At 35.5% G+C, this 23,260-nt stretch overlaps 1 protein-coding gene and 2 long non-coding RNA genes across 6 annotated transcripts; 2 read left to right on the forward strand and 1 right to left on the reverse strand.

Annotated features, from left to right (window-relative positions):
* Positions 1–1,787: 1,787 nt before the first annotated feature.
* LOC116298694 (uncharacterized) lies at positions 1,788–20,649 on the reverse strand. Of its 4 annotated transcripts, none has more exons than XM_089029527.1 (12): positions 20,519–20,649; positions 14,651–14,860; positions 13,973–14,023; positions 13,830–13,880; positions 13,597–13,647; positions 13,397–13,504; positions 12,995–13,163; positions 9,817–10,360; positions 9,282–9,477; positions 5,296–5,517; positions 2,899–3,105; positions 1,788–2,462 (listed from the first exon to the last, which is right to left on the reverse strand). In XM_089029527.1, exons 2-12 carry the CDS (start codon positions 14,763–14,765, stop codon positions 2,284–2,286), a joined length of 1,893 nt encoding a protein of 630 aa, XP_088885653.1. In that variant the 5' UTR covers positions 14,766–14,860; positions 20,519–20,649; the 3' UTR covers positions 1,788–2,283. The 4 variants fall into 4 exon arrangements, with proteins under 4 accessions (XP_088885653.1, XP_088885651.1, XP_088885650.1 ...); XM_089029525.1 differs by lacking the exon at positions 20,519–20,649 and adding an exon at positions 19,277–19,464; XM_089029524.1 differs by lacking the exon at positions 20,519–20,649 and adding an exon at positions 19,244–19,463.
* On the forward strand, positions 7,011–8,752 carry LOC116306482 (uncharacterized). The gene is made up of 3 exons (XR_016119717.1): positions 7,011–7,237; positions 7,373–7,507; positions 8,499–8,752. It is a non-coding gene; the product is annotated as an uncharacterized LOC116306482 (long non-coding RNA).
* On the forward strand, positions 20,633–21,817 carry LOC148911202 (uncharacterized). Its single transcript, XR_016119718.1, has 2 exons — positions 20,633–21,376; positions 21,460–21,817. It is a non-coding gene; the product is annotated as an uncharacterized LOC148911202 (long non-coding RNA).
* Positions 21,818–23,260: the final 1,443 nt, after the last annotated feature.

Raw genomic sequence — 23,260 nt, forward strand, 5'->3', positions numbered from 1 at the left:
CATAAAAAACTTACGTCAATTTGTTTTTTACAATAACAAAAAAAACGATAAACGGCATTTGCTACCACTACCAGAATCATTTTAACACTTTTTTTGTTCAGTTAATTATTTAGTATTTGTTTCAATTAATAAAAAAAAAGAAGGAAAAAAAAAAAAAAGAAAAGAAAAGAAAAAAAAAAAGAAAAAGAAAAGAAAAAGAAAAGAAAAAGAAAAAGAAAAAGAAAAAGAAAAACGGAGAAGAAAAGAACATTAGGAGTAAAACCTATTTTCCATTTATCAACAAATAATTTCAAAATCTAAAAATAATCCCTTAAAATAGACACAGTTCATAAAAGACAGGGCTGACAGACAATAAGGCTTCATTAAAATACCATGAAATTCAATCTTATGAAATCATCATACTCTAAAACTAATTCAAATTAAAAAAACGCTACTAATGATCGATATATCAAAGAACTTAAAAACATTTGCTGTATTTACGTGACATTTAAACTAAAGTCTTGTATGAAGTCATTGTTAGTGCGAAATGGCATTGGTGAGCCTCTAACGCTCAGATGACGCTCATATGGACAGATCTTAATATCTCAAAACACAGGCGTGTTCTTAACCACGAAATTACTGTAGCGTACGACTCCCCATTCTTTCTTGAAAGTTTCTGAGCCACATGTTTTAAGAACATTTGGCATTCCGCTCCCATTCCGCCATTAGTGCCAAAGAGGTGTAAAGGTCCCCATTTCCCCATTTAGGAGCCAAACCTTGAGTAGGTATAACGTTCACCCAGGTATTAACGCTCCTCACATATGCTTGACTCAGTATCTTGAATGCTGAATACTCCAGTTTTGAATTCTCTCTTGCTCAGGGTTAGCCTAATTGCAATCCGTCTTATTAACCAAGGGCACTAGGACACCGAATGTGGTTGGATTTCTATAGGTTTTTTTTTTTCTTTCGATTATTTGAATTAAATCAACGTTATACTTGTTTATTTATCTTGTGTCCGTGTTCCTTCGTCCGCTGTTATAATGCAGACGTTTTCATTCCAAAGGTCAAACGGTTTGAATAGCCTTTGAGCGTTACTTCTTTAACGGCCGTTCCGTACTTGACTCTGTTTGTACTATACCAACAACAACGCCACCGCGTGATGCTCCTTACGTCAGTAATATTCAACCGTCCAGAGTTAATATGGTTAATCAAATTCACCTTAAGTTCCATATAGAGCCCTATTAAAAGAAGTAACGCTCATAGGCTATTCAAACCGTTTGACCTTTGGAATGAAAACGTCTGCATTATAACAGCGGACGAAGGAACACAGACACAAGATAAGTAAACAAGTATAACGTTGATTTAATTCAAATAATCGAAAGGAAAAAAAAAACCTATAGAAATCCAACCACATTCGGTGTCCTAGTGCCCTTGTATTGACGAGTCTTTTTATCATCAAATTTCCAGCGATTCAGCGCGTGGCTCGATTTTCAGCGTGAGGTTTGGTGCATAGTGGTCAGTGATTCGTGTCAGAAGAAAACAACAAATTGATTTAGCACGTAGCCTGGTTCTTAAATACTCGTGTGTGACAAGCCAAGACCTTACGTATATATATACTATCGATGTATCACGTATCGGGATCTAGATCTACCCCACGGCGTAACCGGTTCCTATCTGCCAAATGCGGCCCAGTCTCCTTGATCCCCGTTGCCAATTCGTTTCTGTTAAGGCCAATTAATTCGCCATGACACTTAGATATTGCCGCAAATAACTCTCCTGTCCCTTGATCTCGAAAAACAAAATAGAGATAGTTTTTATAATTGCATTTATTCTTATTTTATTTACTTATTTCAAAGATGCTTTAGGTATAAAACGCTCTCTATCAAAAAAAATTGTATGGTGAGATTATCAAAATATGCTCACGTAATTCTTTACCTTGCGCCGATCCAGATTTGAAACTAAACTTTCATTTCCTTAATTTTTCCGCTTGTTATTTTATAAAAGAAATTTCAAAGAGAATTTTTTCGTGTTTAATACTTGGATCAAAACACTTGAAATGCTGAGAGAGCACTTGAGAAATGGGAATCCAGTCCGCTTCGCGTCGTGGATGCTTTTCTCCCGTGTTCTGTCAGCAATACGATTGTTTTGACCCAAGCATAAAACAGGAAAACTGTTTTATATTTCTTATCATTTTTCATTATTATCATAATCTTAAAGTTCTTTACATGAAACATATTATCTCGTGCACAAACAGAGTATAAGAGATAACCGCCTTGGATAAAGTCCAACATCCCCAGAAGCTTCCTAGACTTGACAAGGAGGAGACGCCTTACTTGGCCAATCACACTGTTTTTTAACGTCGTTCCACATCAGTAGGGCAGGACAGTACTTTTCATACTTCGAACCATTTGAACAAGTTATAAACCCATAGCAGTCGTTAGGATTCGGATAGTCACCGTCCACTTTCCCTGTACAGAAATTTCCTAAAAAAAAATTAATTGATATTAATAAAAGGGTGCAAAGGATAAAATATTATTGCAGGCAGAAATTGGTTCCATAGGTTTAAGGCCCAATTGATAGAAGTCAACGTTCCAGTTACTACTGAATGAGTTGAGGAACATACCGGCCATTTTAATACGCAATAAAATTTCGGCACTAATTGGTTTTTGAATGAATCTTTACGAATAACAACTTTATCTTGGAGAGGAATCGCATAAAATATCAGAGCAGGAGCCCATTACCTATTTCGAGTTATCATTATCTTGGACTGGATATTTTTAAGTTCGTAGTATTTGACTATAGCTTTGTTCTTTATTTCTCGAGTGTTTGGGAAATCGTTCTAAATATAGATGGGTTTGAAAAACGATGGCTCCTAAGGAAGATATGTGAGTTGTTCGCTCCGGGTAACTAGGCACTTACTTGGTGGTGTGAATGCTACACTTTTTGTCATCCCATGACAGCCGGGATTCGCATGTTGAGACCAATCACATCTCTTCTCTTCATCATTCCAATACAGATCGGCGGGGCACGGCATATGGTAGGTAAAGAAATTAGAGCAGGCGATGTAGCCTTGGCAGGTTTTGGGGCTTGGATAGTTGCCATTTGGCTTTCCATTGCAATAGTTATCTAAAAATTCAGAACATTAGTTAATTATAACTAGACTTGTAGCCGACTAATTAAAGAGTAAATTGAAGGCTTTTATTTTAATCACTGTATTGATATTGGTTTCCCTGTGGCGGTTTTGGCGGGAAAACACGCGAGTGTAGCCCAAGCAACAAACATGGCGGCCTTCTAGGATCTACATAAACTTGCTATTATCGAAATTACCAAAAGTCAATCTTTTCGAATAAAAGCTAAATTAAGCACATCCTCGCAATAAATGTATAAAGCTGTCGTGGTTTTGGTATCTTCTCACACACATTCTTCGCACATGCATTGTTTACTTGTTTAAATTGACTTTGAAAAATGTTTCCTTAGCTTGTTTTCGATATATAAACCAGTTGTTCTTTCTTGTCAGTGAATTTATCGAATTTATTCATTTAGTATTACCTCATAAATTAGTCTAATACAACTAAGGCAGTTTAAATGTTATAAGCCAAGTGGTTTCTTTTTAAACTGCCTTACCATCGGGATATTAAATCTTATCGCATTAGCATTATTGTAACTATTTTCTTGTTAATAACGAAACTTTATATTAGTCCATTATCAATATTCACTTTGTAAAACCAATTATTTAATTTGTATTTATCTGTAATATATATAGTACTATGCATATGTTTCTAAAAATTGTATAATTAGAATCTAATATTGGAACTTGATTGTAAACATTTCACAATATTCTGATGGTTTGTAATAAATATTGATTGATTGATATGCCAGCCTGTACAGATCAGTCATTACCTGTCAAAACTGGACCAATTTTTATCCAATCATCGCATAGATCAAATTTGTTTACGTGAGTTTGACGACAGACGCGCGCTCTTTTTGTAAACAAATCCTTTTTTTTTTTTTTTTTTTTTTTTTTTAAATTTTACGCTATTTTTTTCGTAAAAATCTATTATATAAAGCGAATAGATCAGGCTTAGCTATGTTCTGTTCTCTGATAAAACACTCCTGAAGCTGTAGAACACTCAAAAAGTTATAGAAACCACTCGCCTACGGCTCGTGATTTCTATAACTTTTTTCGTGTCCTACAGCTCCAGTCGTGTTTTATCAGAGAACAGAACATAGCTAAGCCTGATTTATTTGTTAATGATATATCGGCGGGTTTCGATATTTACGCTCAAGCTTAGTGTCCCAATAGATCTTTTCCAAGTCAGACGAGCGCTGTCAAAATAATCGCGTACTCAGATTCGAAAACGAGGCACTTTCGGGTAAGACCTTATTTGCACTACTGGAAAACACGTACAAACCTTTAAAATTTTAAGGAGTGGTCAATGCTAAGCGTGCATATATCCAGTTCTGGATGCACGCGGGAAGTGGCTAAGCAATAAGGTAGCGAAACTAGAGCTGCACGAGGCGTAGCGGGGTGCAACTCTAGCTTTTTGAGTGCTTAAACAACCTCCCAAGTGCATCCAGAATTAGATATACGCACGACTAAGCATGGAACATTGCTTTTATGACATAGCAAAGCTGTAAAAATATTTGTTTATCAAAAAAAAATTCAATTTTTGTCATAACGAAATATCCATTGCATCCAGCTAATCTTTGAAAAAAAAGTTAGCCAATCAGAATCAACAAAAGTTTGCAAAACTGATGTGCCATTTTTTTCCTCTTGAAATCACGGATTTCCAAACCACTAAATAAAAGAGAACGTTGCTGATACACGTTTGATAACAGTCTAATTAAACATTAACTTGGATTTTCTCTATCAAACTTGGTTCATTTCGTTAAGAATTCAGTACAATATGAGAACATACATCATCAGTTTTTGAAGCCGTTCAATAAACTCGCAGATCGTGTTCTATCGGGTATAAGAATCTGCTGGTTTATTAAACACTACGTGAAGGAATACTTTAAAGTTATTTTTAGTAAGGAGCCGGATTATAACTTTTTGAAAAATATAGCTTACTTCAGAAAAGTCTTTTCATAACCGAAAGGTTTTCAAAGGTTTCTTATAAGAACAATGCCCAAAATGCCTCGTTTTCGTGTCTGCGCTTGATATATTTATGAAAGCGCTTGAACATCTCGGAAATCGTCTATTCGAGCGCTATTGTTTTCTTTCAAAGTAAATTCGTCTCAACAAAACCAACTTACAATACTGCAAAAAAGATAACCTAGTAATCCTAGAAACAATGGTCAAGGACTACTTATTACCTTTATTACACACGATGTGATAATCAAATCCAAGCTTCTCTTCTATAACTGGTTCTTCTCTCCCGATGGGTTTGAGGTGTTCGTTATCCACTTGATATTTCTCCTCAAGCCTTTTCGCTTCTGCAGCTTCTTTTTTGCTCAAACGGAATAGTTTAATAGCCCGATCACTAATTCCACTGAAACGCCGACGAGGGATTTTGCCCAAAATTTCTGGACTTGCACCTAAAATATTTGTTGAATAACGGAGTCACATAAAACGTTTTTTTAGTTAAATAATTAATGAACAAGGGCGGATCCAGGGGGGGGGGCAAAGGGGGGCTGAAGCCCCCTTTCAGCAAAAAAACAAAACAAAACAAAACAAAATAAAACAAAACAAAACTAATCAAAACTAATCAAAACTAAAGAATTAGATGCTTTTTTATTGTTTTCCGTTGTGTTGACGGAAGAAATTCAATAAGCCCCCCCCCCCCCCCCCAATTTTGGCTGGATCCGCCCATGATCAACAGAGTTTACTATAAAGAAATAAGTCAAAGTCAATAAACACTAGGGGGAGAGGGTGGGGAGAGTTGGAAGGAAATGAAGACTCATGTTTATGGCTGGCATTAAGTTGGAACCAGGTGTTGATTGGGTTCGTCCTGATCATGATAAGGCTTTTGGAAGTAACAAGGCATTGGTCGAGTAGAAACGCACCGACATTACCAATTTTTGATCTGAAAACTTGCTTAAGAAGGGTATTATGTTTTCAGTTCATTTCAGCCTGCACTTTTTCCATGTCTCCGTAAAAAAATATATAGAACTTTGAAATATCAAAACAACAATAAACAAGGCCTTGCTTGAAAGTTCTTCTTGTCTTATACTACACTGTAAAAATGGACTGGTTGAAACGACCAATATTAATGGTTATAACCATTCAAAATTGGTTGGAACTACCAAAGATAATTGGTTATTTTTGGCTTGTGGGAGCATACCAAAATCAAATGGTAGAAACTACCAATATTAATGGTCATAACCATTTCAAATTGGTTGAAACTACCAATGATAATTGGTTAGTTTTTGACCAGTGCAAATGTGAAAAACTATACCAAAATAAAATGATGATAACAACCAATTGTTAATGGTATACTCATAAATACCCATTTTAATTGGTTAATATAACTATTTCACTAAATTGGTTGGAACTACCATTTGATGATTGGTTAGTTTTTGACCAGTGTTAAAGTAACCAATTGAGAATGGTATACTTATAAATACCCATTGTTATTGGTTGATTTAACCAATAATGATTAAATGGTTGATAATTTCACGGCAAGTCCAACAGGTCAAAAGAACCAAAAGGAAATTGGTTAAAACATATTTTTTGACTTATTTAACTAATTAATTTTTCATAATCAAGATTTGTTAGATCAAAGTTCATCGGAAGGAGGTGACTCTTTAAAGATTGAATACATTGCATGGCTGGAAAATCCAGTGGTTTCACATGTTGAATAAGTTGATTGGTAATTTTCATGTTCGAAAACCAAACGACTTATCATAAGAGAGATGCTCTAAATATGATGGCGTTTAGCGTTTTCTTTATGTCAGCAGTGAAGCATTGTAATTATTCTGATTCGCTCTGAAAAGAGACACGCGGGAATTATCTTGAACATTGGACTTTTGAAAGTTGATCTGTTTACCTTCTGTTGAACTTATGTCAACAGGAAGCATTTCTTGGGTTCTGATTCGTCGTTTTTGTGATTAACCAGGAATCAAAAACACGATAGCAAACAATCTCGGTCTCTTTCTTTCCAAGTCTCGGACGAGTTAACAGCAAGAGTTTAGAAAATAAGTTTGTTTTCAATATAGCGTTTCTAAATAGGAAAAGCTAACTACAGAAGATGTTCAGAGTACTAGTTTCCTATTACAGGATCGAACCTCAAGTCTTCAGTGACGCATCTAAACTAAGGTAAATAACGTTAGAACCATTCCTGATCAGTGAATACAATGTATATCAGAAGAATTCATGTGTTGTTCATGGTCTCCCCATCATTGATGGTCATGACTGTTTCAAAAGAGGTTAAACTATATAATTTTGCTACAGGAAACCAAGATGACGGAGAGAACCTCGTTGGCTTCGAGATGCTTGATAGCAACGAATGGCCCTCACGAATGATTCCGGTTCTCAAGACGCAAAAGAAGTTCATTTGTGTATGGCCGGAGCCGAGTCACTGATAAGGTAATAAGCTTATATTATAGTGTTAATACTTTAGAATAACGTCGCTTACTCATCTCGAAAAATGCCTTGGCAATATTGCATATTATCACGAATGTTTCGGACCGATCTGAGTGGTCTTTTCCGCGCCTTTTTGGCAAGTCACATGTGCAACTCATTGGCCGGCAATGCTTATGTTTATGTGTACAGCGTGCTTATACAAGGGACTTTGTTCGTATTTTATTGAAGCCAATGAACTTACATGCATGATGACCAGTCATAAGTGCCCAGTTTACTGACCCTGAATTTTGTTCTTCACAAACCTTTGTGTGCTATAATGCACTCGCACACAAGATTAGATATTTCAAATCAGGAGCCGTTGTTATATCAAGGCAAACTGTTGCTTACATACTGTAGTAACACTTGCCTTATGGTATATGCCAAGTTGAGGCTGTTCCTTTGGGCAGCCTTACTAGGTGCTCATTTCTGATTCTTGAAATTCTTTGACAGTGTGTTGAATGCAGAATAGAAACCAAAGTTTGACCTACGAACCCTGAAAATTAATCGTTTGCAGAGGCAGCTGGCAAATAAATTCAGTGGCTTTGATACTTATTTACCTATAAGACGCCAACACTGATACGGGTTTTGTATTATATATTACTAGTTTTCTTCTAATCATGTCAGCACTTTTGTTTTGGCGCATTAGCATTTGGTAACATAAGAGTTGATGTAGAAAACTAAAGATTTTTTATATTGAATAACATAAAAACATGCCATTCCCTGTAAAACAAAACTGCCGAGGTACACCAGAAAAGGAATTATACGAAAAAAGAAAGGTTAATAACTGTATGTGGAAATGAAAAAAGTTATTACATTTCTCCAACGATTTGCAGCATCATGGTGGTATAGAAACTTATTTGTCGAAAATAATAAAATAAACCTTAAACCCGATGAATCCAGCCACACCTCTAAAGGCGAATGATTTTCTTTAACATCAGCTATACAATATTTGCAGGATAAAGAGAATGCTGCAGGATACATAAATCTAATCAACGTCACCCCGGCATTATCAAATGAAACTGTTGTAGATGTTCAATCAATATGCTTGCCTGGCAGCTGAAGGCTTAGTTGTCTGGAATTGCCCTCCAGCAGAATTGCAAATGCCACTTAAACCGACTTTTATAGCTAGCTACTATTTTATTAATGCAAGCTGCTATAGCCTAATGAACATTGTCAGTTTTGAAATTATAGTCCTGTGATGGTTTTCATTCGAAAAATGGTTATTTCTAACAATTGTTTTTAACCATTTAACAATGGTTGAAATAACACAGTTTAACCATTCTAAATTGATTACCACAGATCCACCTATGGTACAATTCTAAATAGGTTAAAATAACCTATTATGATGTGGTTGAAACTACCATAAATTGGTTATTATAACCAACTATTAATGGTATATTTTACCATCATAAATTGGTTGTTATAACCAACTATTAATGGTGTATTTTACCACCATAAATTGGTTATTATAACCAACTATTAATGGTATATTTTACCATCATAAATTGGTTATTATAACCAATCATAAATGGTGAATTTAACCACCATAAATTGGTCATTATAACCAATTATTAATGGTGTATTAAAATGGTTAAAACTACCAATTAATAAATGGTCATTACAACCATTGGCAATTGATTACCACAGATCCACTTTTCAACCATTTTTTTGTGGTAGATTCAACCAAACCATTTTTATAGTGTATAACATTGAATATGATAAATAATAAATGTCCTACTTCTTAATCCTTTGATTGTCCTTTCCATCAGAGGATTGTTTATTTCAGCATACAAGACCCGAACACCACCTGGTAATGCTTGGTTGTCAATCAAATGGACTGAGCGTAGCCCATTGGCGGAAGGCAATCTCAGATTTAATTGTTTGAAATAAGCTTCTTTGTGGGCGTTGCTTTTCTTTTGCCAGTCGGTCCAGATCTATCACGGAAAAGTCAAGGTTTTGCGTTTTTTTCAGTACGTAATTAGATACATGACTGTCATTTAATATTTTAACTACACTTTTAATAAATAATATTTTATATGGCTTTATGCTAATCATTTTGAAACAAAAGTAAAAATAAGATTATAGTGTATGACTTGATCAATTCCACAGCTAACACATATTTTGTAAAATCTAAGACCATTAAAAAATCACTTAAAGATTGATATATAAATCTAATCACTCCATGATGGACGGCAAGCCAAGCAGGTTTTCGCAAACCATTTGATAAGCCTACCGATAAATCGAGTTAATCGAGAAGAATATCAGGTATTTACCTTATCAACCATTGCATGATGGAAGAAGAACTCTGGTGCGCCAGATGAATCAAAGCTACACATGGTTCCATTGATCAAGCAATGAACTGTGTCGTGGAACGTTGAGCGTAGCGAAAGTTCAAACTCTTGAAACAGTGACGCAGGCGTGTTTAGCAAAATGGACAAAGCAACGACATCAGGTGGGTTGCCAGTAAAATTTCGTTTTAAACATCGAGAATCCAAAAAATTAGATGGTGGAAGCCTCCAAATTCCATCTCTGAATGGCCCATCTTTGACACAGTACGTAGGATTTACGCCATTTCCTCCTAGGCCACTATTTCCTGAATACCAAACATCCCTCTCAGTAGTTCCCCAAGGTGATCCTGAGACGACTGTCCAATCCCAGTACGGAACTGTAACATTACAATCAACTTGTCTAAGGAGGTTTTCATACTGCAGAATATACCAACGATGCCAAGTAAGAAAATGTTCTTCTCGGTGAATGCGGAAACCAATGAATATTTCTCTATGAAGAGTGATCAGGTTATTGTATCGACTTTGAAAACTGAAAAAAAAAGTCAAATCATAATAAATCAATAATAGTGGAAGGTATGGCGTTTGGTGCTCTAACTAATTAAAGCAACAGAAGTGGTGTTCATCAGTTTTAGCAAAAAGTAAATAGGCAATGTCCACAAGAATCGAAAAATTGTAAATTCAAGAATTCGTGGCAAGGGTCAAAAAATCAAATTCGCTCTTCTTTTAAAGTTAGATAGGCCATTATTAGATATGAATCCCTGCATAGTTAGAAAACGAGAGAAACGCTCAAGATGAATGAACAAACTTCTAACAGAGCGCGTTTGTAAAAAAATAAACCATCTGTGACAATTTTGGAATTTTCTACTTCATGAATCACTCTTTTTCGTTCATTGGACTGGATTCCAAGCTTATTGGGGCAAGGGAAGAATTTCTGGCGAGGGAAAGTAGGAGATGTTTCCGGGACACAAAACAAACATAAATACTACAGGGAATTCGAATGTTATTTGCATTCGACATCTTAGAAATTTAAACTTGTCGAAAAAAGCCAAACGTTGACCTTTATAATTTTGGAAAAACTTTCCATTCAAATGCCAGCGATATAAACGGGCCAGAGGGACTAGCCCAAGGGGTGCTTTTGTCACAAAATTCAGCTCTAGTTTGGCTTTGCTTCATGGACTGACTTAATAAAGAACATTTCTAGTTGTAAATTTAGTAGGCAAATAGTTTGATAGATAGAGAAACTATATAAATGTCCAACCCGTGTTAAACGAAGGAATCATTGACCAAATAAATGACAATGGCAGTGAATCGATGTCACATTTAACCAGGAAGCATCATAACATTGTATTTTATGGGGCCTTTTTCGCTTGGACATACCTAAATTAATTGAATACGGACATTTCTACCAAATTAAGTAAAATCTTGGACTTAATTCGCGTATTTAATCACTTGTTTGAACCAAGTTGTTCATTCCGTCGTGGTAGATAAATTGCATTTTGACTATTTTCCTTAGTTTGGGCCGTTTGAGAAGATCATATATATTAAGACAGATGCTTTTTAACAGGTTTTTAAGTTATTTCAAGACAACAAAAGAAAAGAAATATAGTTTTGAAAAATTTACTTTAGAAAAATTAGTTTACATTATCAATAAGTAATTTGCATAAACTTCAAAACAGTTCATATACCGCGTCAAACGCATCATAACGTATTTTTTGGAGACGATTTTACTTCAAAGTAGTTTAAAATGGAAAATAAGATCACATTTAGTGTTGTTAACACCGGATATAGTAAAATTCAAGCAAGTAATAAAGGTTAGTTATAGTTTATTTCAGTACTTAATTTGCATATTTCATGAAAGATTTTGGTAAAAACACGAAAAAGTCCGAAATTGCTGTGAAGAAGATACATAAAAAGCGCAAAATGTTTTTATGGATCCCCTTTTATCAACCGTAGATTGAAGTAAAAAACTTAAGTAACCCGTTCCGGACTTGGGAGAAAAAAGCTTTTTAGTGAGGGGTGGTTTGTCTTGATTTCAAAAAGCCGTCAAATGGGTATGAATACTTCTTTTTCTCCTTTTTTCCCTTTTGCTTAATATTTAGAATTTTGCTTATTCCTGACACTAGAATGAATGTAAAAGTCAGGAAAAATAATAGTTTGTTCAAGCGTTTAATATTTCGCGAGCAGTGACGACTAAAATATGGGCAATTTTCAATTGATAATAAATGCAAACTTATTGAAAACGGTGGTCCATGATTTATGCACTGTAAAAAAATCATTTTAATGAATTTCAAGAAAACAAAGCCATTTTCGTTACTTACTAGTAATTACGTTTCTATAGTAAAAGTTTGAGGGAAAACTATTTTCTGACCCGAAATGCAGCGGGCCGCTTTTACGGAGACTGCCTCTTAAATGTGATTTCAATCAGCTAAAGATATTTCAGATAGTTAAATCTTTTTTTTCTTCTGATGTAACTAATTAGCATATGTAGACACATGCCTCCTATTTTCCAGTCCAGTCCAATGAACAAAAAAGAGTGTTACAAAAAGTTCCAAAATTGATGGTTTATTTTGTACACGAGCTCTGTTGAAAGTTTAGCCATTTTCACTCATCTTGAGCGTCTCTTGCTTGGGGCTTCGGTCGAACTTCTTCCGTGGCCGTTTTCGCGAAGCTAAAATAATATTTTCAAAAACTAACTATCCAGAGATTCATATCTAATGATGGCCTATCTAACTTCAAAAGAAAAGCGAATTTGATTTTTTGAACCTTGCCTCCAAATTTCAAAATTCTTTCAACACATCGTGCTTCAAACCGAAAAAAACCTCATGTAGAATGTATGTGGAACCCGAAAGCCTTAATACTACCTTGCCTCCATTTGTTTGATTCTTGTGGACATTGCCTCCTCTTAAATGCCCATACAGGCAACGGACGAATAGGTATTGTCATTGCGTACATTTTGCAAGCACATTTCCACTTCACACTTCAGGTACATTTGATTGACTCCGACGAAGGACAAACGTCCGAAACGTCAGTTCCTATTTTCACTACGGTGTAAAACTAATCAATCTACGATAACTACTTCAGGTACATTAGTTCATTCTGAAAATTTCGAATTTCTTATAACTAAACAAGGTTATTTAATACTTGTTAGATAAGGCTCACCTACCTTGGATCTGTTGACACAATTTTAACAGTACGCACATATCGTATGCGCTCAGCTGCCGTCATTGAGGTGAACTCCTTACGTATTCGGGTACAGTTGACCAAGGTACGCGATGAGGAACAGATACATAACTGATCACATCGGTCCTTAACAGACTTACCAACTTGACATCCTAATGTTACATTAGTAAAAAGGGTCAATATACGAACATTGTATAAAGCCATGAAAAAATCTTAGTGAAAATGATACGATATCACTTACCGGTAAACTGTTAAATTTTGTTAGTGTACTATATTACGTAATATCTACGTGTTGGCGTTCGCGATATAATCATGGATACGCGTGAATAAAAACGGCATAAGCTCTTGACATGTGTTAACCTCTATATACTTTATGATTTCTTACTATAACATTGAGGAAATTTATATTCGCTTTTCATTTCAAACCGCCGAGCTTGGTATTTCTCCCCTCGACATTCAATACCTGAAACATTTGTAGGAGGAGAGGCTTGCCCTGAAAGGTAATACAAGTTGTCAAAAAAGTTGGAAAAATAGAGTAAAATGAACTGCATACAAAATACAAAGCAATATTCAATACACACATACTTGTTGTTGTTGTAGAAGGACTTGATGGTGATGTAGAAGGAGTTTGAGGAACTGAAGAATAAATAATTAAATAAACATACGCAAGATAAAACTCGGGAAGCATGGGTGGAGTAGCGATTCCTGGACTTGGTGTCGTATATGTGTAGATTTCTTACTATAACATTGAGGAAATTTATTTTCGCTTTTCGTTTCAAACCGCCGAGCTTGGTATTTCCCCCCTCAACATTCAATACCTGAAAAATTTGTAGAAGGAGTTGATGGAGTTGATGTTGTAGAGGCTTGCCCTGAAAGGTAATACAAGTTGTCAAAAAAGTTGAAAAAATTGAGTAAAATGAATTGCATACAAAATACAAAGCAATATTCAATACACACATACTTGTTGTTGTTGTAGAAGGACTTGATGGTGATGTAGAAGGAGTTTTATGACCTGAAGAATAAATAAATAAATACACATACGCAAGATAAAACTCGGGAAGCATGGTTGGAGTAGCGATTCCAGGACTTGTTGCCGTATATGTGTAGAGTGCTGTTCGTTGCTTATCTTCTACTTTTTCTCCTCCCTCCTCAATCAGCTTTTGAATTGAAATTCGATATATCGGTTCGCCTCATGTAAAACAATCCGTAATCGATGATAAAAAAATTAATACTGTTGTCAGTATAACAGCAAGCTGTTGCAAAAAATGCATCGCATCGCTTTATTTTTATTCCAAATATAGGGGAATCTTTATGAGTAAAAACAATTTACATTTCCAGAGTACAATAGTTTCCAGGCTAAAGCAATATGGAAATAAAAAATTGAATCAGTAATCCGTCCCAAGGAAACCGGAATCCAGCTCCTGGATTCCCTTACAAGAGGCATGTCGGTAGCCTTATCATGTGGGTTGCAAAACATGTTAGCCATTATATCCACAATGCATGGAATGGTAAATGGTTATATTTTACTTTTAGACTGTCATATAACTGATTTTCACAGGATTGGTCCTGTAGAACATGGTTTAAAGTAGAAAGATAAAGTTAACGATAAATAAATTGACTATTTCGGTTATTTATTTACTTGTAGGATACGCCTGAGTTGTAGTAACAACACTTCCACAAGCAGGATAAGCATTCTCAGAAAAATCACAAAGCTTTTTATGATCATTCCATATCAAGTTTGCTGGACACGGCATGTTGTAGGTAAGATGAGAAGAACAGGAGATGTAACCATAACAATTATCAGCATCTGGGTAGTTTCCGTCACTCCTTTCAGAGCAAAAATTTTCACCTAAAAACGAAGAATATAGAAATACGAACAATAAAAGTTTTAGTGTATCACTTGATGATAAAACGACTAAAACGCTAAAACGTTGTTAAAGGGACTCTGAGGTGCCAGACACATCATAGCTTAAAATGTACATCAAACCTTGTTGATTTTGAAAATCGAAATGAAAATTCCATGAAATGCGTTTTTTGGGGTGATATCGTCCGTCAAAGTTGCGAAATGACTTAATCTGGACTCCCTGTGGGATATCACGGATTTGGTGGCTTGGGATGCCTGGGCTGTGATGACGTCAGATAGTGGAACATGTTGGATAGCTGGAGCTGAATCAACCAAATTTCGCTATGGCAGTATGGCTGTTCCTTATCAATTTGAGCCGGAAATTGCTTGAGGAGAAGAATATAATACACCCGATGAAAGTGTGAGCGAGGACAGTGGGCTAGAAGAAGTGGCGAACGAGGAAAGGCTTCTAGGAATCGATTTTAAAGTCAACAGTGTGTCGTGATGAAAACAGCTAGCTGATATGTGTTTATGTTGTTAAATGAGCTTATTAGGTAAAAGATTATGAGGTAAATGAAACATTTTATTTCACTTAAGATTTCAATATTTTCTGATGTTAAACTCAACGTAATTATTAGACATGACATGCATCACGACTATTGTGTCTGAACCGAGATGTGCTTAGGACTGCATTTAATAGTTTCTCTTCATGACAGAGAAGGCTCATTCCAAATTGAACAAATATTACAAATAAGTGAGTTTTTTTTAAAGTGCCTATGACCTTTATAGGATTATGATCAATTTTGATTTTCTGTGTGTTGGAGATGAATAAACAAAAAAAATTTTTTCGATTGACTAAATATTCTCGGAGATATAACGCCCTAAAGTACGCAGTTTTGCCACGCCCTATCGATTTGGACGGGATAAAGGGAAACTGGGACCGAGCAGAGTCTCGCTGAGTGGTGACGTCACAACAAGAACGAATGTTTTGATAAACAAAGATTCTTACTAGTTCTTTGGTCAGAATATGAGAAAATGCCGACTAGATGTGTTGTTGCTGGGTGCTCAAACACCCCAGATTTTACGAAAGGTGTATACTTGCATAAGATCCCATTTCATAACGACAATCGCCCAGAAGCAAAGATGGATTGATTTTGTGAAGAGAAAGCAAGCAAATTTCAACCCCTCGGCTACCTCCGTCATATTTTCGACACACTTCCTAACAGAGGATTATAATCAGAGATTTGATTTTGTCTCGTAAAATCGTCCTCAGTTAGTTAAAGATGAGGCTGGGACTGTTGGCATCCCAAGGATTTATGTCTGTAACCATAAAGAGAAAACCAAACTGTCGGATCGTAATCGCCGAAAAGTGTCGCTGGTCAAATGGAATGTTTACTTGTCAGACTTGTTCGATAGTTCTAATTCTCTGATTTTGGTTTTCAAACTGTTTAAAAATTATCTATTTTCCAAAGGTCTTAAAAGATGCCTTGCCTCCGTGTCTTCACCGAAAGAAGTTGAGTTGCCGGTGCGAGAATGAGTCGAACAACAACTATTTTTAATCTAATACAACATTTGGCGGCTAATTGTAGGGAAAAGTATTCTTTATTTAAACATAACATATACTTTATTTGTTGTACCTAAATTGTGTCAGTAACAGGTATTATTGAACAAAATATTGACTAGTTTTATTATTGCATGCATCTTTCGTAATATCTACAACATAGAATGATAATAAAGTCAAACTTTATAACCCAAATTTACAAAACACTTCTTGAGGTTTTTTTTTTTTTTTTTTGGAGAATCGGTGTTGATTCAGTAAGTCCTATTTTTAAGTAACTATAAAACTGGGGCCAGCTATAAACAATGAAAGAAACTAGCATGGAACTATTTGACATGATAAAACCCAAGTGTCATAAACTTCTTCATCAAAACATTTCTGTTCGGGATATCCATGAATGGCTTCGTCTAATTCTTCGTCCTCGAGGTCGTAAATACTCTCATTCTCGTCGCTTGAATCAAAGTATTCTTCAGCATTATCAATGGATTCCATCTTACAGCCTTTCTTTGACAACTGGTTAATTTCAAAGATACAAAGAGGCAAATAAAGCGACCAAAACAGGTAAAAACACTGGAAGGAACAGCCAAGCTCTACTTTGTTTTATTTATTGGAAGCCGAGTCGTTCTTATTGTGACGTCATTCGACGCCAACTAGGTACCAGACCTCGCGATCCCGTCCAAATTGATGGGGCGTGGCAAAAATTGCGTACTTTAGGGCGTTATATCTCCGGGAATATTTAGTCAATCGAAAAATTTTTTTTTCTTTATTCATCTCCAACACACAGAAAATCAAAATTGATCATAATCCTATAAAGGTTATAGGCACTTTAAGTATTTTCTATTAGGTTCTTATATTTCAAATAAGTGAGCTTTTTTCGGTATTTTCTTTTTCATATACGTATACGTTCAATGCATATTCATTTCGCTGAAATGCTTTTTCAGCCCTCTGCGTTGTGCTAGTTCTGATATCGCCAATTTATAATTACATGGTGAATGCACGGTTATCTTAGCAAAAAGATCAGCATGTGTGGTATCTAAGATATTAAAGATCTACCTTCCCTGAATGTATGAGGAAGATACTGGCTTTAAAGAAGATGGAAGTGAAGATAAAGTTGCTGACACGTACACCACATCGATTCCTAGAAGCCTTTCCTCGTTCGCCACTTCTTCTAGCTCACTGTCCTCGCTCACACTTTCATCGGGTGTATTATATTCTTCTCCTCAAGCAATTTCCGGCTCAAATTGATAAAGCACAGCCATACTTCCATAGCGAAATTTGGTTGATTCAGCTCCAGCTATCCAACATGTTCCACTATCTGACGTCATCACACCTCATTCATCCCAAGCCATCAAATCCGCGATATTCCACAGGGAGCCCCAGCTTAAGTCATTTCGCAACTTTGACGGACGATATCACCCCAAAAAACGCATTTCATGGAATTTTCATTTCGATTTTCAAAATCAACAAGGTTTGATGTACATTTTAAGCTATGATGTGTCTGGCACCTCAGAGTCCCTTTAAAATCCATTACTAAGTAAAAGCTATATATTCAAAAAAACTATATATTTAAAACTTAAGAAAGGCCGCCCTTTACTTTTTAGATATATAGTATTATATATATAGCTCTTACTTGATGGATTTTAAGGACATTATAGCGTTTAAAAGGTGGAACCAAACTAATTCAGAGCGAAATTTGGACAATTTTGTTCTCGCTCCCTTCGCAAAACTATTGCGTCAATTTAATTGTATTTTTCATATAATGTGCTTGGATTATCCTAGATTCTAACAATGTTTTTTATTTTAAGATTTTTTAAATGTTTAGCCTATTACGGCCGAAAATCAAACAGTCTTTTTTCGCCTCATCCCCAGGTACGATTTTTCTGAAATTCTTCAAATTTTGGATTGAATTTTCAAGCGGCGTCATAACTTTTTTTCTGCCCAAGACTTTCCATCCAAATTTATACACAGGCTGCAATGGTACTAGTTGATAGGATTCTGAAAATTTCAGAAAAATCGTACCTGGGGATGAGGAGAAAAAAGCCCAAAACTAAAAATAGCACTGTTTGATTTTCGGCCGTAATAGGCTAAACATTTAAAAAATCTTAAAATAAAATACATTGTTAGAATCTAGGATAATCCAAGAACATTATATGAAAAATACAGTTAAATTGACGCAATAGTTTTGCGAAGGGAGCGAGAACAAAATTGTCCAAATTTCGCTCTGAATTAGTTTGGTTCCACATTAATTCTATTTTCAAAATAATATAGAAATACTAAGTTAAAAACAATAAGAAGATATAACTAGCTAAAAACTAGTGTGAGCTGCGTCGGTGTTTCTAATGAAACAGCAATTATGAAAAGGTAAATTATACACCGTGAAAAGATGAAAAAACTTACTGACGTTTCGGACGCTAGTCCTTCGTCGGAGTAAAAGAGCTAAGGTAAAAACAAGCAGAGTATTCTAATGCTTTGCTCTTGAGTGACTCTCTTTAGATGAGTGGTCGAAAGTTTTCTTGTAAGATTCCAATTCAATTGAAATAAAATGCGATACTGAGATATGACAACGTACACTCGTTACGTTTTTACGCGCTAGGTTTGCGTTGAAATAACAATAGTTTTACGTATTTTCCGCTACATGGTCAGAAGGCAGCTGAAAAGTCAAATATTTATCTTTTCCGACAAAAACTTTATAAAATTCCATTCTCTAGTTTTAAGCAATCACATAAATGTTGGTTTTGCGGCGGGCTTATCCGAACCCGCAAAGATTGATAAAGCATTTGTCGGCCTTCTTCTTTGAACATTTTGCATATATTTTTTGAAATAAAACTTGCCGTTTTCAACATATGACTCGTGGTCATAATTACTTTGAAATGGAATTGCATGAATGAAGTTAAGCCAAAGTACAAACACCATGACAGACTGTACTCTAAACATCTTGAAGGTTACTGGCTTGATCTGCATCTTCAAAGATGGAAAGCCTACAGAAATCGTTTTCAGTTCCGTCGTGAACAAATGTCACACGAAATAAACAGGCTCCTTGTCTTATATCCACAAACAATTACGTAGAAGAATCAATAGGTTTTAAGTATATTTCTTGCTTCTTGATTGGTTATTAATGGTTTTAATCACTATTTCTTGATTGGTTTATCATAGTTCCCTTTTGCGCCTAAACAATATAATACAAAAATCTTCCCGATGTGTTAAAATTAGCTACAAAAACTTCCTGTTATTCCATTTAAGGTCTTAAGTCTTGAAGTTTCGATAAATTACTTCTTCAACGAAGTAATTACTGGGACGAAGAATGTAATTACTGATTGACAGCAATTTTTCATTCCGATGGGCTTTATTGAATTATCAAAATAATCCAAGGTTATATGAGGCTTGTTTTATTGCGAAGCAAAGAACAAAGTAGACGACGTTTCAACGTTACGAGCGTCATTATCACGTCAAAAAAATAGACAATGTGAGACTGAGACCTTCAGGATAACATGGTTTATTCTAGTGTTTCATAACGTTAAGAATGTAATTGCTAATAGCCCAGCGACTTAATTCTAGAAATGTTATTAAGTAGCCGAGGCCCGTTCTTCATAGTGACAGCTCAGGTACTTTCTAAAAGTGCTTATAATTAATTGTATTTTTTTACGATATGAGCAAAAGCTACATTCCTGAATGCTTGCATAATGTGGGTAAAACAGATGGCGGCTCTATTAATTTCATTAAAATTTTACATTTCATTGTAAACAATCTACCGAAATATTTTTGGGGCGTTATAGCCACCGTTTTTAGTGAATGAAGAAACTTTCATCGAGCTTCGGTGTCCGGGTTGCTTTCCCGATGTCCTTCCTATGCAAAAATCAACATCTAAATTATTTGGAATTGGAATTCTGGGGATGAAGAGCTAGTCTGTAAAAAGGTCACTGTTAAGGTGACTTGACCGAAAATCTTTGCTAGGGCAACTACCAACTATGAACCTTCCATGCCTAAAGAGATTGACTCCAATTTTATATACACTAGGACACATTTATATAGACTAAACTACGAAATGAAATTTCATGTGGATAACCAAACGTCGTTACGTAGCTTACGTTAGCTTATATTTTGCTCACCTTTTTTAACCAGTTTTCAGGTCTTTACCATAGTGTTGATTTGTCCATAACGAGTTCGGAAATCTCCAAAATTTCGATTTCAATGAAAGACATCCAAGGTAAATTTCATAGAACTGATATTGTATTGGATTATATAGCTCTTATTAACCGAGTGCGAGGTCCGTACGGTAAGTTATGGACCGAGTTTTTTCCACTGCCTTATGGCCGAAGCGCGTAGCGCGCGGGCCATAAAAAAGTGGAAAAAACGAGGATCCATAACTTACGGTACGGACCGAGCAAACGAGGTTAATAAGATATTTATTATATGGCAAGGCATTGAGATCAAAAAGAGGCGAAGCAACAAAAAGTAAAGTTGACAGCACATGTCAAACGAGAACTGCATTGGAAGGGCTTCCTGTACGTGCCAAAAGTCATGTAGTGTTTTAGTCGCTCAAAAGGCGAAGTTTTAGTTTACTTTGAAAGAATTTAGCTAAAATTTAAAGTTTTCTGAAATCTAGTTAACAAAAGTGGGGCTTTATTTTGCAAAACATATAAATGCAAAGCAAAAAAGGCATCAAAAGAAAACCTCAAGAACACAACATGAGATTGAGAAGAAAACTGTCATACTTCAAACTTCAAGATATTCACAACCAAGATGAAAAATACTACAGCCTTCCGCTTGTTTTCCTGCCTTTTATTGAGAAAAAAACTCAAAAACTGTCTCCAGAAATGAATGAGAAGCTTTGGAAAATTACGGCTGGCTGAACATGGATAGTTTTCGTCAATTTTCAACGTTTTGACTGTTTGAAGCAGGCCGCCATATGCACAATGCCGGCTGAAGCCATGAAGAAGGCACACTTTCGACTCAATTAAAAAAAGGTACTGCCAACTCTCCTGTCTAAAAATACATTCAAATTCAAGTGGGGGTGAAATATTACTGAAATATGGAAATACTTCAACAGCGGATGAGCCTAGAAAACTGCTTAAAACGTTTACGAAAGAAACTATTGGCTTCTTCACCCGATCGATTCAGATAAGTTCAAACTGGACGTTGTTAGCTCACTGAAATAACAAATTTACGTTAATTCTACTTGTAAAACTATCTTTATTTCATTTACTGAATTAGCCGCTGTTCACCACCCTTTAGTTCGTAGTTTGACATAGTTTTAGCTTTAGCATAGTTAGTTTTTCTAGTTTTTTCTATAGTCGTACAAAATCGCTCAACTAGTGCTGTGTAGAGCCTTGATCGAAAGAGTTTCGCTTGTATGAAAGAGTTGTCGCTTGTTTGATAAGTTTTATATTAAATGCCAGTGACTTTCAGTTATCTTTAATTATTTATTGAAGGTTTTCCGACAATTTTCATCCAGAAATATATTTTTTTGATAAAGATTTGAATGTTTTAAAAGATCATAAGTACGTACACTCAGTGAACCATTTCATTTTTCGGTCCGTACCGTAAGTTATGGACCGCAAATTGACCAATCATAGCGCGTGAAATTACCTTGCCATATAATAACTTTAGTTATCTTTCGTTTTTTAAGTAAAATTAACCAGGAAGTCAAAGCTTAAAAATGTCGGACATGGAGGGTCGCGGTAAAAAGCTGAAACGGAAACAGCTGAAAGAGCTGAAAGAGCTGAAAGAGCTGAAAGAGCTGAAAGAGCTGAAAAGTGCAGAAATGTCATAAATTCCACGAATTTCTGTACTTGAATTACTTTCATCACTCTTATTATCTTGAAAGAGTTGAAAGAGCTGAAATAGCTGAAAAGTGCAGAAAAGCGCAGAACTTCTTATTATCATAGATAATAATCAGTAGACAAATATTATGAAAGATGATATAATATAAATAATGTCAAACTAAACAAAAATAAAAAATATGAAAAATATGTTAACTGCAGAGATACCAGCCAATGGACCGACCAGCAAGGTCAATGTCACGCATTCTCTTTACCAAAAAATAAAATTTCTACATAGTATTAAAAGATAAATAAAATTAAATAAAGTCCATGCACAGAGATTTCTTGTTAAGCCTTCTATCGTGCTGCTCAGATTTTGATCCTGGCTAGAAGTAGTCTCCCCCACAGCCGCTTTCAGTGTCGTCACGCAACGCTTTCTCCCCTGACTAGCGGCTGCTTACCCGAGCACAACATTCCTTTCCTATTGTTTGTGTTCAACCAATCAGATAAGTGTCATTGTGTTTCAAGAACCAATCAAAACGTTTCGAATTTGACAACTTGTAAACATTCGCGAGAGAAATAATTCTAAGACGCATTTGAGTGGAAGTTGGAGAAAATCTTTGGGAAATTAAAATTGAATTCGTTCTTGTTGAATGTTTAATCCCCCCCCCCCCCCCCCCCCCCCTAAATTATTGGAGACGGAACTAAGTGTTTTCTTTGTTCATAAATGAAAGAAAAGATTTATATTTTTATAAGTTTAGCTATCGACATTGTTTTATCGGCCGATAGTGAATTCGAGTTTGTACTTGCTAACGAGCTCGTACCAAAATATTAGAAACAAAGAGAAACTGGAAAACTCTTTTTAGAAGCGTAATTTAGACTCATGGAAGTTAAACGAGAAGACTCAAGATTTAAGAGATTGAATTCAAACATAAAGTCTGACAGTATTTTTAATAAACGAAGAAGATGAGCCGCGCAGATCACTTATTTTAAGCAACGAATGCAGTGTAATCGCAAAAAGGCTAGATAACTTTTAAATCTGACACTGTCACACCGTTGACTTCCACGGGTATTCATTGTAAACTTCTG

The sequence above is a fragment of the Actinia tenebrosa genome, unplaced genomic scaffold (genome assembly GCF_029948245.1).
Source record: "Actinia tenebrosa isolate PJP-AT-01 unplaced genomic scaffold, QUT_ActTen_1.0 PGA_scaffold14__42_contigs__length_11649687, whole genome shotgun sequence".
NCBI classification, from domain to species: domain Eukaryota; kingdom Metazoa; phylum Cnidaria; class Anthozoa; order Actiniaria; family Actiniidae; genus Actinia; species Actinia tenebrosa.